The following is a 15,108-nucleotide window of genomic DNA, read 5'->3' as shown; positions in this document are numbered from 1 at the left end:
TTGTATAGGAATAGAAACACAAGGGCTGTCAGAAGAGGCGACATGTATTTTGTTTGTGTGTTTGTTTCTAAGGAGCATAGCGGCCACTGATCATGAACCAACAGATGCCAGAAAATCCTTCCCTTGTTTTGATGAGCCCAACAAAAAGGCAACTTACACAATATCCATCATCCACCCCAAAGAATATCAGGCAGTTTCAAATATGCCAGTGGAGGTAAGCCCTTTATATACTTTTTTGTTTATGCAGATTGTCTATTTATAGTATCAGGTAAGTTATCTTCTTTTGCTATGAGAGAACTCACTGAATTCTAAAATTAAACCTGTTCTCACAGTTCATTTAGAGGCCTGAAAATGCACTTTGGCAATCTCTCTTCTTTGATTTCTAAAAATCTCTAACCTTGCATATCATAGGTCAGAAAGCCATGGCTTGGCTCCAAACAAGAATTAATATAGTAGACACTCCTCAGATAGGCTGCGCTTAACTGAATGAATCCCCTAGTTCTGACAGACTAATAACCAACTCAATGAAGGAGAGGCTTTAAAATATTCCGGGACCCAGTCATTCTTCCTGCTTTTCAGTTGAATATAAGCCCAGTGTTTAAGATAGAGCTACTGCAAAAACCTATTGGAGGACAGAATCCAAGTCCAGGACAACCCATGCCCATAGATTTTCTAGCTCATGAAACGTTAACAAAAAATAGGGTCCAGCAATTTCTGTCTGTATAATTGCTGGCATAAGGCTTTTTCTCCTATTACCCTCAATCACAGAATGAGTAATGCAGCCTACTGAAGTGTCATTACCTAAAGATGAGGGTTATTGTACCTTATACCTATAATAAATGCACATATTGACATGTAAAAAGGTTGGGCTCATCCTTAGATACAATGTCATCTACCTAATACCAGAAAAACATCTTGCCTAAGTTGTATCTCCCATCTTTCTGATCTGCTATCTGAAATGTCATCATTGACATTGATCCCTTTTAATGATAAATATTCCTCCAAAAAGCAAGAACCAAATAAAGCAAACCAAAGCTTTGAGAGGGTTAACAAGTAAATCACTGGCAGCTATCTGTACCTCCCAATGTGAATTCGTTTATCAGTTTGTTTTCTTCTGGTGTTGGTCACCCAACCCATTGAGTTTTGACTGGAGAAGAAAGAGGAGAGGATAAACTTAAAGTCTGACCCACTAATCTAGAAGACTGGGTCAGGGTAAAAGGCCCTTTGAATGTTCCATCTGGAAGGAGGAGGGCAGACGGGAGGAGAGAGAATGCAAACCTTACCAGCTTCTGCTTTAGACCTCCCAGATGATCTTTGCATTTTGCAGAGTGTATTTCTTCCCCATCACTCATTCCAGACAGTAGTCCTGGTAGAAGGAGAATATTCTGGGTCATTAGGAGATCAAAATTGACTCTGCTAGTTCTTACTGTAGAGTAACTTTGCTGACGCTTGCACGTTTCTCTCCCGGCACTTGCCCTCGCAGGCTTACTTGTCAAGGAGCACTGATTCTAATCCAGCCTTCCTCACTTAATTCCCCAAGAAGGCTTCCCAGCTTCCCCCAGTGGTGACTTATTATGTGGCTGCAGGGCCCATGGAAGTATTGAAACAATGGTAGCAGGAGTTGGGCAAGTATCCATGGATAGAGTTGGACTGGTGATTGGTGGTGAGGAAGGCAATGCTGGCATGGACGGTAAACTGGACAGGTGGAATCAGTAGTGACATCAAGGAATGAAATCCTTCTCTCTGTCCGTGGTAACCAAGGCAGTGACTTTAGTGATGATGACACCTTGGGTCTTTGATGGAGACCCCGGTGATGGAAAAGAGAACCCACCATCCTGCTATGGCTGGTACAGCGACTGCCCTCCCATGCTCCCTCGGAGCACGAGCCTTTTCTTCATTGATGGAGCTGGTCTCACCTCAAATTATGGTCAGGATTATGGTCAGGATCATGTATTAATGCAGAAAGACAAACTCCTGCATCACAGTCAAAGTTCTGTACTTCCTTGGGAAACCTCATATAGCACACAGCCGAATCACTCTTTCACAGGACTAAAAACAAATGCCTTTCCTTCCGTCTTTTTCTTTTATCACCATTCAGGAGTAAGAAGAAATATTATCCCTAAGCTCTGACAGACTGGACTGAAAAGCCAGATTTGGAGAAATAATTTGTTTGTTGGGTACATGATTAATCTTTTGATCAACAAAAGGTGATCTTTTGTTTTCAATAGAAAGAAGAGTCGATGGACGATAGATGGACTAGAACAACTTTCAGGAAGTCTGTCCCTATGAGCACTTACCTGGTGTGCTTTGCTGTACATCAGTTTGACCGTGTTGAGAGACTGTCAAAGCAGGGAATACCTGTGAGTCCCATTATACTTTTTAAGATTTCCGACCTATGCGTTTGTGATTAATTGTCTATGGTTTTTGAACAGTTTTTCTCCTTACATAACAGATGGGGAAAGCCCATTAGTTCTTGGGATCAGTGACCCTGATGATAGATACACTGAACAATCCAGAACATCGTAAGCCAAAAGGACATGTGTGAAAAATAAACAAACATGACCAGCATAGGAATAACTAGTATGGGATTATTTTGAAAAGAAAATTCACTATTAAAAACAAAGCGAGCTCCTAAGTACATCAGCACAAGTATATTAAATTATTTGAGCGTGCCCAATTTAGTGAAGTGGTTGAGTATGTGTGTTTGGGGGCCTCCTGGTTGGATACCAGAGAGGCAGGAGGAGACTGTAGGAAGATGAGTACCCTTCAGAGTCTGCGATGCCATTCCTATGTGTAATTCAAAATAAGACAACAACAAAGTGCCAAAAAACATTTTTTAAAGTGTGAGAGATAAAAAAGCTTTTTAAAATCAAGATGACCAAGATGCCTGGGTGGCTCAGTTGGTTAAGTGTCTGCCTTCAACTCGGGTCCGGATTTCAGGGTCCTGGAATCAAGCCCCACATTGGACTCCCTGCTCAGCAGGGAGTCTGCTTCTCCCTCTGCCCCTTCTCCTCCACCTGACCCCCCCACCCCACTTGTGCTCTCTGGCACATGCACACGTGCTCTCTCTCTCTCAAAAAATAAATAAAATCTTGAAAATAAAATAAAATAAATTAAGATGACCAATTCAATAATTTTCTTTTGAAAATACAAATACTTTTACCTAATTAGTCTTCTCATTTTGGAGTCTCCCATTTTGCTTCTGCCCTAAACACTTGCTCAATCTGTCTTTTGGTTAGTTCGCCTCTGTGCAACATACTACATCTATAAAACCTCATAGTCTTTGCAATATAACTTTTTAAGGAAAAAAATCATCGTTCCTATTTTACAGATGAGAGAAGTGAAATTTAATATGTTTAAGTAATTTGCTCAAAATCACCTGGTGGCAAGTGGTGCAGACTCCAAATCTTTCCAAATATCGTACCCTGCTATACCTTCTGAAATATGATATTCTAAAAATATGTTTACCTCTTTACCAATCACTGGAAGGAAGGGATGAATTCCTCTATTTCCTGTGAAACTACCTCCCGAGGGAATTTCCTTAAGGTTGAGCAGTAGAAGTCAATTGTGATTACCAGCGTGCTGTCTATAGTGTGTCCAGATTGTAGCAAATGGGGGAATGTCCTGAGACCTTTCCAAAGGCACTGTATATCATGGTGACTTCTGTCATCCCTTACCACATGCGTTGCTTTGATGTGACCTTCAGTCATGGTAAAGAGCACTGTCGGGGGCTAATAGATAATATTAGGTGTAAAACAGAAATGCCACTGGAAAAAGGAAATGGTTTTTCTGTGCTGTGCACGTCACCGCTGGTGCTCTTCCCATAGAGTGGAAAGCATTAATCCAGCTTCTTTTCTCTTCTGTCTCACAGCAATCATAGAATTTTTCACTGGAGGTGCTTCTTCCCCTACGGTTGAGTTGCACGAATGCCTTTCATCGTGTGCAAGTGTTTTCACACCAATTTTTAAACATGATGATTATGTTTGGGGAAAGCTTTTTTATTTTGGGTAGAAATGCCAAGGCAAAGCAAAAAGCTTAAACAATTCACTAATGATGACGTAATTTCCTAAATGAAGACCATGCAACCAAGCAATCAGCAAAATGGCAGGCTTCTTGGTGTTATTTCCCACAGTGACAGTATGTTTGCATTTCCAGTGTGACTCTATCACCTGGTCCTCTGACCAAGGACACTTATTCATAAGGTGGTGACACTGACTGGTTGAGTCATTAGAGCCTGTACCATCTAGTGATGGATTTTATATAAAGGATTTGGATGACATAATGGAAAATATAATTTGGCAGAAGATCCCAGCCTTGAAGTGGTAAATATTTCTTAAATATCAGAGCTGAGCATATAACATTCTGTCGTAAATTTGGTGAAGTTTTCACCATCTGGGTGGGAAATGAATATTGTCATAATACATTGCTTTCTGGTCACCTATTTGGTAAGAGAGGAACAGAAAGCCATAATTGCCTTGGACACTTCCAAGAGACTCTGTGTCAGGAGAAAGCAGTGAAAGTGAGCACGGAGCTTAGCAAAGTGGGTGCTTTTCCTCCCACCCCGTCTACAGAAGACATGCAACCAGATTTTGCCCTCCTGCAAAACCTGGCAGGCTGTTTTCTACAAAAGGTGAATAGAAAGACATCTAGTGTGAATGTCAGCTTGTGGCAAATTTCGCTTCATTGGCATTTGAGAAGGTCCCTGCCTGGCTTTTCCTACCCACTCCCTCTAAATTGAAATCTAACAGCATTCAAACACAAATGCCTGAGTGCAATTTCCCACTCCAGAAAGAATTACGGGGGAAAGTCTACCTAAATGTGACAGCGGCGGGAACGCAAACCAACTCTGCTGCGTTCTTAGAGCTGAACAGACAACTTCAGATCAACAGGTGTATGAGGAAACATAAAAGAGAAAATCCAAGACAAATAAACAGAAAAACACAGTGGGGGCAAATAGTAATAACTGGGGAAAATAAAGAGAACTAAAAAAAAAAAAGCCGTAAAAAATGAAACGTTCTCACACATACAGCCTTCAATTATTGCTCCTGGAGATTCAAGAAGGTATGATCACCATAAAATAGAACAGAAAGCTATGAGAAAACAATGAGAAATCAGTAGCCAGAGTTTAGAAACATGATTTCCAAAGCATAACTTACCTGGCCCTGACCCTCAGGAACATGTTACCAATTATATAGTTGACCTGTGCCTTGAGTTCTGCCCATTGCTTTGTATTTTTATCAAGTCCGTGGAGATTTTGTTTAAAATCCTAATGTGTCTTGTGGGTTTTTCATTTTTACATTGCACCTGTCATTCCTGTATATGGGGGTATATCAGATCTTCAGGTTACTGTAGCATCTTGACCCAAAGTCCCTGTGTTTCTATTTCAGTTAAAAAAAAAAAAAACTAGGTAGTTTTTGGGTAATACAATATTTTCAGTAGAAATTTAATGAGCCCAAAGACCATTCTTTTTTTTTTTTTTTAAGATTTTACTTATTTATTTGAAAGAGTGAGAGCAAGAGCTCGCACAACAGGGGGAAGGACAGAAGGAGAGGGAGAGGGACAAGCAGACTCCTCACCCAGTGGGGTGTCTATGTGGGGCTTGATCCCAGGACCCTGAGATCAAGGGCTGAGCTGGAGTCAGACACTTAACTGAATGCGCCATTGAGGTACCCCCAAAGACCATTCTTATGCACTTTGCTTCTGACAGTATTATTCTGGTACAGCAATCATTTGCTATTCATAATCAGATTATACTGTGCGATCAAGAATCATTAGTACCCTGGGGCGCCTGGGTGGCTCAGTGGGTTAAAGCCTCTGCCTTCGGCTCAGGTCATGATCCCAGGACCCTGGGATCGAGCCCCACATCGGGCTCTCTGCTCAGCAGGAGGCCTGCTTCCTCCTCTCTCTCTGCCTGCCTCTCTGCCTACTTGTGATCTCTGTCAAATAAATAAATAAAAATCTAAAAAAAAAAAAGAATCATTAGTACCCTGATTAAATTCTCTTGGAGGTGTTCGCCATTCTGGCAGTAATTCCTTTATATCAGCAAACACAGAATCCAGACCTGTGTTCTTCTTGTTTACTGGAGACTGCATTGTGGTTATTAGTAGTTGAACCATTCAGTATTCTTAAAATGTCCTTGTTCGTCATGAGAAAAAATTAGATTAGAGGACTCATCCCAAAATATTGTTAAGAAGAAAGGTAACTTAAAAAAAAGAAGAAGAAGAAGAAGAAAGGTAACTGAGTTTGGAAGGTAGCTCCAAAGACTTTTAACTCTGTATATTTCTTTTTTTTTAAATATTATTTGCATTACATTTTGATTCAGTCCAAAAAAACCAAGAATAACTTAAAGGGTTACTCCAAGTAATTTAGCAACAACTGAGGCCAGCCCTTGATGGAAAGACTTTAAACTCTATTGGTAAGAAAACTCCTGAGGCCTTTTTCAGGTTTAGTTGATTGTTTAAGGGTTTTAAAGTAAATAAAATCTTTAGTTATTTATCCAAAGAAAATGAAAACACAAACTCAAAAAGATATATGTGGTCCTATGTTCATTCCAGTATTATTGACAACAGCCAAAATATGGAAACAACTTAAGTGTCCATTAATGGACAAATGGATAATTACACACACACATACACACACACAGAGGAATATTATTCTGCGATTAATGAATGAAATCTTGCCATTTGTGACAACATAAGTGCATCTTCAGTGCTAAGTGAAATAAGTCAGACAGAGAAAGAAATACTGTGTGATTTCACTTACATGTGGAAGCTAAAAAACAAACAAAACAAAAATAAAAATAAACTGAAAAAATAGGCTCATAGATAAAGAGAACATGTTGGTGGTTGCCAGAGGCAGGGGAGTGGAAGGTGGGTATAATGGGTGAACGGGGTCAGAAGATGCAAACTCCCATTTATAAAATAAATAAGTTATGGAAATGAAAAAATAAAATAAAATAAATGAAATCACTGAATTCTATTTAGAAAAACAAAACTTAAAAAAAATGTTCAGTACAAAATGTGGAGATTATATGACTTTTTCACTTAAGTGAATTAACTCCTGAATTATCAACAAAATGCACTGTATTATTTTTATAGGAGTCAAATTATGCGAAACAATGTCCTTGATAAAAATGTCATTTACCTGACAGGTTAGTTCAGAGTTTTCCACTGGGCTATATACTGCATTCCATTTTCAAATCCAGAACAACATAGATTATGAATATATTTTTAAATTTTAAAAATTATGGGTTAAATACACATACATTATTGAAAATTTGGACCAAAAAAGTGGATAGAAAACAAGGAAAATCACCCATGTTACCGTGTATAAAATCATTCTAAATTATTAGCTTTGCGAAGTACATTTGACCTATGACTTTAGTAACTTAGCCAGAATTTTTAGTTTTGCACTAATCTTCCAGGAATCAAATTAAGGACAACTTACATGGTAAGGGTGATCCTGTTCCTGAGAAACAGTAAGTTCTAATCAGCTCTTGGGTTTCTTTGGGCATTTGACCTCTGTCTTTTGTAAAGAAGCATATGCAAAAAGTTACCTTTCTGGAGATTATTTCAACTCTAGTCTCTCCTTGGCTTTCATGAACGAGAGAAGAAGTTGAGGGGGACTGCTCACTAAGAGAGTGCTGGTATTACCCATTATTTAGGTTTATACTATAACCATATTGATTTGATTAACTCAGTAAGAGAGATTATAGTGTGCCTGCTTCCAGAAAGTTACAGGATGATTCCTGAATAGTTGCACTGGAATTACATGTTTGAGTGAATCCTTCCTACTTGTCTGTACCTTCTTACTTCCTTCTGGCTTAGTCCATTATTTGTCTGGATTGGAAAGATTGGTTGAGGGCAGGAAACAGAGGTATGGTGTTTGTTTGTTTGTTTGTTTGAATAAGCTTTATATTTTAGAGAAGTTTTAGGGTTTTTTTGCCATGGATTTTCATTTATGCATTCCCTCACATGGAAATAGTCATTAGAAATAAGTTTCATTGTTTTATACTCAGATATGTTTTTAAACTTATTTTGAGATAATTTTAGAATTAGGGATTGCAAAGATACAACAGAGTCCCTATGCGACTTTCACTCAGCTTATGCGGAAGTTAACATCTCACAAAACCATTTATCATCCATTCATCAAAGCTAAGAAATTAGGTTTGTGCAAAACTATGAACTAGACTACAGACTTTCTTTGAATTTCACCAGTTTTCCCACTAATTGCTTTTTTTTGTTCCAGGGTCCAATAGATGATACCACATTGTGCTTAGTCATGATGTCTCCTTAATTTTGTCCAATCTATGGCATTTTCTCAGTCCTTCCTCATTTTTAATGATCTGGATACTTTTGAAGGGTACTGGTCAGATATTTTGTACAATGTCCCTCAAGTTCAGTTTGATGTTTTCTCATGATTTGAGTAGGGTTTCAGATTTGAAACCCTTCTCATTAGATCATGTCGGGGGTAGGTGCTATGAACACAACTTAGTACTGGCAAGGCTAATTTTGATCACTTGGTTAAGGTGATGTCTGCTAGACTTCTGTAGTATACATTACTATTTTTCTTTTCCGTATTCTATCTCTTATAAGTGATCACTAAGTACAGCCCATTCCCAAGAGGAAAGGGATTAAGCCCCACTTCTTGAAGGAAAGATTATCAGAAAACTTATGGAGATATATTTTAGCCTTAGTGATGAATAAATATTTACAGGACGAGATAACTAAAGGTTATGTACCTATCGTATTTCTCCTTAAACCTTTGACCACTAATTTTCTTACTCATCAGTGGATCTTGCCCACCTCTATTCTTATTGTCATGTTCTAATGACAATTTTCTACTGCCCCAGAGCTATTTTTGATGTAGGTTTACCTTATTATTTAAAAGGACATTTTTTGCTATGGCTTTGTGAAGCTTTCAGAATGACTTTAATCTTAATAATGTTTTTATGAGCTTTTTAAAAAGTATTCATTTCTTTACTGGAAGGGCTATTCTAATTCATTGCTCTTAATCTTCCCCAAAAGAATGTATTCATTTCAGGAAGCCATAGAGGATGGCTAATGATTTGTATTCTTGATTTATATTTGCAAAAATGTAAATATAATATGAATTAAAAATACTATAAAAGTCTATGAGGTAAGTTAGACTTTTTAAAGTTTGGTTTTTGTCCTAAAAAAATTATACTGCATTAATGATTATCATCAAGCCTCAAACAACTTCAGTTTTGACTCAAATGAAAAGTAAGCTTCGCACAAACCCTTGGTGGAACCCAGGTGAAGGTGCTAGGTTGTTTCTCAAACAGCACATCCCAGCAGCTGAGTTCCAAACCCAGAGTTCTGGCCACTTTTGAACCTGCAAAGCCAAGGCAGAAAAATGGTCCTTAGTCCCCGACACCTGGAGCCACGGTTTTGCATATTTATGATGATTTTTCTGTGAGGAATGGGCAAGCTCAAACTTAGGAAGAATAGACCACATTGCTGGGATCAGGCAGCCTCAAACAAAACTTGAAAAATCCTCGGTGTACCATTCCTGCTTTCTGTCAAGTATTCCTCCGACACAACGCTGCCCGCATCCAGAAGAACATGCGGAGGAATACGGACTTCGCAATTCAACGCGCTGATGGCATATTTAAGTCACACCAGCCCTGTACCTTTAGGGCGCGTTTCTGGACTTAAAAACGAAGTGGAATTATTTTCTATTTCTCAGCCTGGCCACGCGGGCAAACAACCAGTCAGATTATTTTGGTAGGCTTTTTGAGCCCCGGCCGTGTGCACAAGAAGGAAGTTAAGGCCAGATGGGAACCGAAGATGCTAAGATACCTGTGGTTCAGTTGCAATGTGAAATAGGTGGTCACCGCTGTCCAGTGTCACCCAAGTGGGTTTTCAGGTCTTTGCTGGTCATATCATCTCTTACAATGCCAAAGATCTCGCCCTGTGTTTAGAGGCCCTGGAGATATCCTGGGCCTTATATAGCGGTGTCCCTACTTGGAGCAGTTCAGGTAAGACTATAAAACCTCAAGAGATGAACAGGTGTTAAACCTGCGAAATGATCGATGGCGGAAAGGCAGGCCGTTGCCGGTAGGTCAAGTATATTTAATAGGTAAAATATAAATAAAAGAGATGGTGCTATGAATTATGCTGGGACAAGAGATGTACACAGATAAGCAATAGACTTATATTCCTTGGCCATTCCTGGGCAAACCTGGATGGCGCAGTCCACAAGGGGTGTAGGACATGGAGCGGGGGCACAGCTGACCTGTAGCGCTCTCAGACGGCTGTGGGAACCCTGCAGGCATTGGCTTGGCTTCTGACCAGGGCGGTGGTGACAGTGGTGGCTGGCAGTCTGTTCAGGCCGATGCCTCTCTGTTCATAGGGACTTTCTGTGTTCAGGGCCTTCACCTCTGACCCTGATGCGTCCTTCCACAGTCTTGACTCCTTAGCCTCACTACCTTTCTCCTGGTGCAGGTAATTCTAGCGTAGTTTTTTGAGGGAGAGATGGGCCTCCCTCTGTTCTCTTTCCAATCTATTGTTACAGCATAAATTCTGCAGGTTGCTTTTTTCTTGGCCCTCTGCTTTTAAGTCCCAAAGCACTTCTAACCAGTCTTTGGCAAATCTAAAGGTTTTGGCTTTCAAATTTATTGTGTGGGCAGGAAAAGCCTATTTTGGCAGTCAAACACTTTTACTTTTTTCCCCCTGGTATCATCCTAATGTCCCTACTGGTAATGGGGCTATCACTCACCTATAAGGAAGGGCAGACAAAGAAAATTACAGAGATTAATCATTCAATGTCTTATCAGCAGTGATACCAGTGTTCTCAACGGGATGCATAAAACTCTTAACATGTCAAGCCCTACTTTATGCACTAGCTTATTTAATGCTCCTTGTCACTCCGTAAGCCAGGGGCTGAGGTGAATTCGAATTTGCAGCCAGGGAAAGTCAGTTTTCACTCTTAGAGGAGGGAGAGGAGACAGGATGATACAGTAAAAACCCAAATTTGGACTGAAGACTACTGTCAGTTTTGCCTTAGTCTTCATGTTTCTCATGTACACAATGAGGAAGTTTATTTTTAAAACCCTTCAAGCTCTAAAATATGAAAAAGAGGTCTACAGTTCTTACCTAAAATTGGATGGCTAGGGGCGCCTGGGTGGCTCAGTCGGTTAAGCGACTGACTCTTGGTTTTGGCTGAAGTCATGATCTCTCGATGTTGAGATCGAGCCCTATGTTGGGCTCCCTGCTCAGTGGGGAGCCTGGTTGAGATTCTTCCCCTCCTTTCTCCTCCCCCCTGCTCACTCTTTCTCTCTCTCTCTCTAAATAAAGAGACAATCTTTTTACAAAAATAAATAAAATTGGGGCGCCTGGGTGGCTCAGTGGGTTAAAGACTCTGCCTTTGGCTCAGGTCATGATCTCAGGGTCCTGGGATCGAGTGCCGCATCGGGCTCTCTGCTTGGTGGGGAGCCTGCTTGCCCTTCTCTCTCTGCCTGCCTCTCTGCCTACTTGTGATCTCTCTCTCTGTGTCAAATAAATAAATAAAATCTTTAATAAATAAATAAATAAATAAATAAATAAAATCGTGTGGCTAGGTATATGTTAAAATTCGGAGATTTTCCGGAGAAAGACAACTATCATATGATCTCCCTGATATGAGGAAGTGGAGATGCAACGTGGGGGGCTAAGGGGGTAGGAGAAGAATAAATGAAACAAGATGGGATTGGGAGGGAGACAAACCAAAAGTGACCCTTAATCTTACAAAACAAACTGAGGGTTGCTGGGGGGAGGGGGGTTGGAAGAAGGGGGTGGGGTTATGGACATTGGGGAGGGTATGTGCTATGGTGAGTGCTGTGAAGTGTGTAAACCTGGCGATCCACAGACCTGTACCCCTGGGGATAAAAATACATTATATGTTTATAAAAAAATTTAAAAAAAAAGATGAAAAAAAATTCGGAGATTTTCACAGTTGCAAAGGTAATGTGGTACAACTATTGCATATTCTTATTTTAAGATTTATTTATTTATTTATTTATTTGAAAGAGAGAGAAAGATCACAAGTAGGTAGAGAGGCAGGCAGAGTAACAGGTGGAAGCAGGCTCCCTGCTGAGCAAAGAGCCGGATGCAGGGCTCAATCCCAGGACCCTGAGATCATGACCTGAGCTGAAGGCAGAGGTTTAATCCACTGAGCCATCCAGGCATCCCAACTATTGCATATTCTTGAGTACCCACAGCAGCATCTGGGGGAACACCTTACAATCAGAGAGTCATTATTTACAAAATTAGCAATATTCTTGTAGTGAGATGATAATAAAAAGATGATTAAAAAACTACAATTTGTTCAGATCAAACAAGACTGCCAAATTAGTGTGCTCTGAACATATAAAAAGCTTTTTATTTTCAGAACTCTTTGGACTTTCTAATTGTGGAAACTAGAATAGTGGAACTTAACAGTGAGGCAAAAAATTATATCGTATTACTGTGAATATGCCAGATTTGTAGAATTGATGTGTAGAGTGAGACATTGCACAGAATGTGTTTATCACATTACCTGGAAATTTTAAATGCTCAGTAGGACTAATGATTAATCATAATGATGACACATGAAGGAAGTGACCACAACCAGTCAGGTTCCTAATTTTCGTGGACAGAAATTCTCTCTCTCAAATTCCTGAAATCGCTTCAGTGAAAGGGACAATATGTAGAACTGTGGAAGCCTTCTTTACAGGCAGTTCCCATATGATAAGAGAAAAGTAATAATAATGATGACAATAAAGTATATAGATATATCACACCTCCCAAAGGAATAATCAGCTGAGTATACCCACTGGAAAGTGTAGACCTGAGATCTGACACCAGCTCCACAGACTCCGTGTTTTGAGATATGACTAATAGTATCCAACAGTGGTATATCTAGGTAATTTGATTTACTTAGGGAACATATTATCTCTAAAAACCAAATATAGGGTTTTGAAGGCTTACAAACTTGATACTTCTATATAAGATTATAAAGCTTAAATGTAAACTTCATATTTGACCTTTAACAGAATCCTCGAATAATAAAGGATGTATGTCTATTTTAGAAGGCAGGAAGAAGATAGAGTGTATGTGCATATCTCCCTCTTCACTCCATGCCGTTTCAATATTGCCAGTCATAGGCTTAAAAAAGTCATCTTAGTGAAACAAGCTTGTAAACTCGAAAAATGACAATTATTACAAAGTGATGACAATTCAGGGGTAGTTTCCTAAGCTTTGTCATGGACAAAGGCACTGTGGCTTAGCTGATGATGGAGGAAGGCTAGCTACCTTTACTAAAGCCCACAGAAAGGAGAGGGAGATACGGATGGACCATCCGCTGAAGATGAGGTCAGAGAGCAGGAAAAACCTAACAGAGGAGGAGTGCTGGCAGCTGCAGAGGGGAGGATGCTTAAATCACCAAATCTGAACATCATAGTTGATCTGCTATTAAATGGATGCCACGTAAAGGATTTTGAAGCTTCAGAGAGCACACGATATTAGCATGTTGGTAGAGTCTTTAGAGTAAGAATGTTTGTTACATATGGCATATGATAGGACACACTCTAGATAAACTTCATCTTATTATGTTACAAGATTAATGACTGAATCTATATATTCTTGAGTGCTTAGCTCAGTGATTCAGAGCAATGGTCAGAAAATATGATTGATGACCCTTCAAAATAAAGGTCACAGATCACAGGTGATCTTCAGACTGGCCAGACTGCAAAGACAGAACATACTTTCATGGTGGTGTTTCTCAGAAACAAAAGAGGAAGGGGCTACTTTCATTCTGACTGAATTTACATTAACATCAATCCAACCACAGAAATATGGAGAGTGAGAAAAACCAGATTATGTTGTCTCAGAAGCATTCTGTGTGAAGGAGCCAATCTACTAGCATGGGAAAGAAGATTCGGCACAAAGAACAGAGTCTTTCTCCTTCCAGATGTTCGTCTGGGGTTCCTACTCTTATCTCTTCCTTCTCTTCACTCTCAGCAGTGAGTCTAGGGACTCACTGTTATTACTTCTTCCTCTTTCTCCTTCTTTCTCAACCCTTTGATTCTCCAAACATTATGTGTGGCACAAAAGTAGGTAAGTGGATAACAGTGGAGTAGGTCAAGAGGAACTATCCTGCCTCAAGTTTCTCAATGGTAGAGAACAGTTGTGATAGAAATTCCAAGGGAGTTTTGACACTCTAATTCACAGATGAAAGGTTCTGAGAATCTCAGTGTGCATTGCGGCTGTCCTGGCTGAACACGATGGTCTTGATTTCATAGGGGGCAATTACCTTTGCTTTATACAGTGGCCACCAACTGGATCCTTAGTTTCACTCAACTTCTTGGAAAATTCAAGTCATTGTTCATAAAGAGAATGAGAACAGTGAGAAAATGTATCACCTATCCTGGTAACTGAAAAAAACCAAAACCAAATCCAAACCCAAGACAAAGCTCAAAGACTGTTGGGATGGTAGTTGAGTGAGTTGTATTGCTTTTGGAGATGAAGATGAACACATCTTTACTTTTGCAATTAAAGCAAGAATGTCAGCTACCCAGTGGATGTGGGAACAGTGAGCCAGCTCTGGTAATTTCAGGGATGCTCTTTCAGTAGTTGGCCTTTAAATTCTTGGATCTTTCTGCTGTTTTTCACATCTAAGAAAAGATGGCCCAAGATGTGTGCCTTAGAGAACACCAAAACTAGCAATGCTTTTGGAATAATACGGGAAGAAAGTAGGCATAATTTCTCTCCTCTTTTCCTTTTTTTAATGATGAGTCATGTGTCGCAGGTAGATGGGCTTGTGTTTACCAAATAAGCATATTTTGCTTTACTTGAGGGTTTTGAATCAGGTTCAACAAGTATGCTTCCTTTGAATTCCTCATAAACTTTTTTTTAGGATTTTATTACTTTGAGAGACAGAGAGAGTGATCGAGAGCATGAATCGGGGGAGAGGGAGAAGCAGGCTCTATCCCAGGATCCTGGGATCATGACCTGAGCCCAAAGCAGATGCCTAACTGACTGAGTCACCCAGGTGCCCTCTCACAAACTTTTTTTTTAAGACTTCTTTTTCAACCATTGTGTTGTATTGATTTACTTGTCTATTCTTTTG

At 39.8% G+C, this 15,108-nt stretch overlaps 1 protein-coding gene across 1 annotated transcript in view; it reads left to right on the top strand.

The window, feature by feature from the left end:
- Window positions 1–15,108, top strand: part of ENPEP (glutamyl aminopeptidase) — an 87,686-nt gene that overhangs the window by 12,718 nt on the left and 59,860 nt on the right. The window contains exons 2-3 of the mRNA XM_032859838.1: window positions 73–214; window positions 2,229–2,360. Of these exons, the coding sequence (XP_032715729.1) occupies window positions 73–214; window positions 2,229–2,360 (274 nt within the window). The remainder of the gene's footprint in view (window positions 1–72; window positions 215–2,228; window positions 2,361–15,108) is intronic.

This window comes from Lontra canadensis, unplaced genomic scaffold (assembly GCF_010015895.1).
Source record: "Lontra canadensis isolate GAN:19392208 unplaced genomic scaffold, GSC_riverotter_1.0 scaffold1, whole genome shotgun sequence".
Lineage (NCBI taxonomy): Eukaryota > Metazoa > Chordata > Mammalia > Carnivora > Mustelidae > Lontra > Lontra canadensis.
Note: the sequence above shows the minus strand (reverse complement) of the source record. Positions and strands in the feature narration are given on the sequence as shown.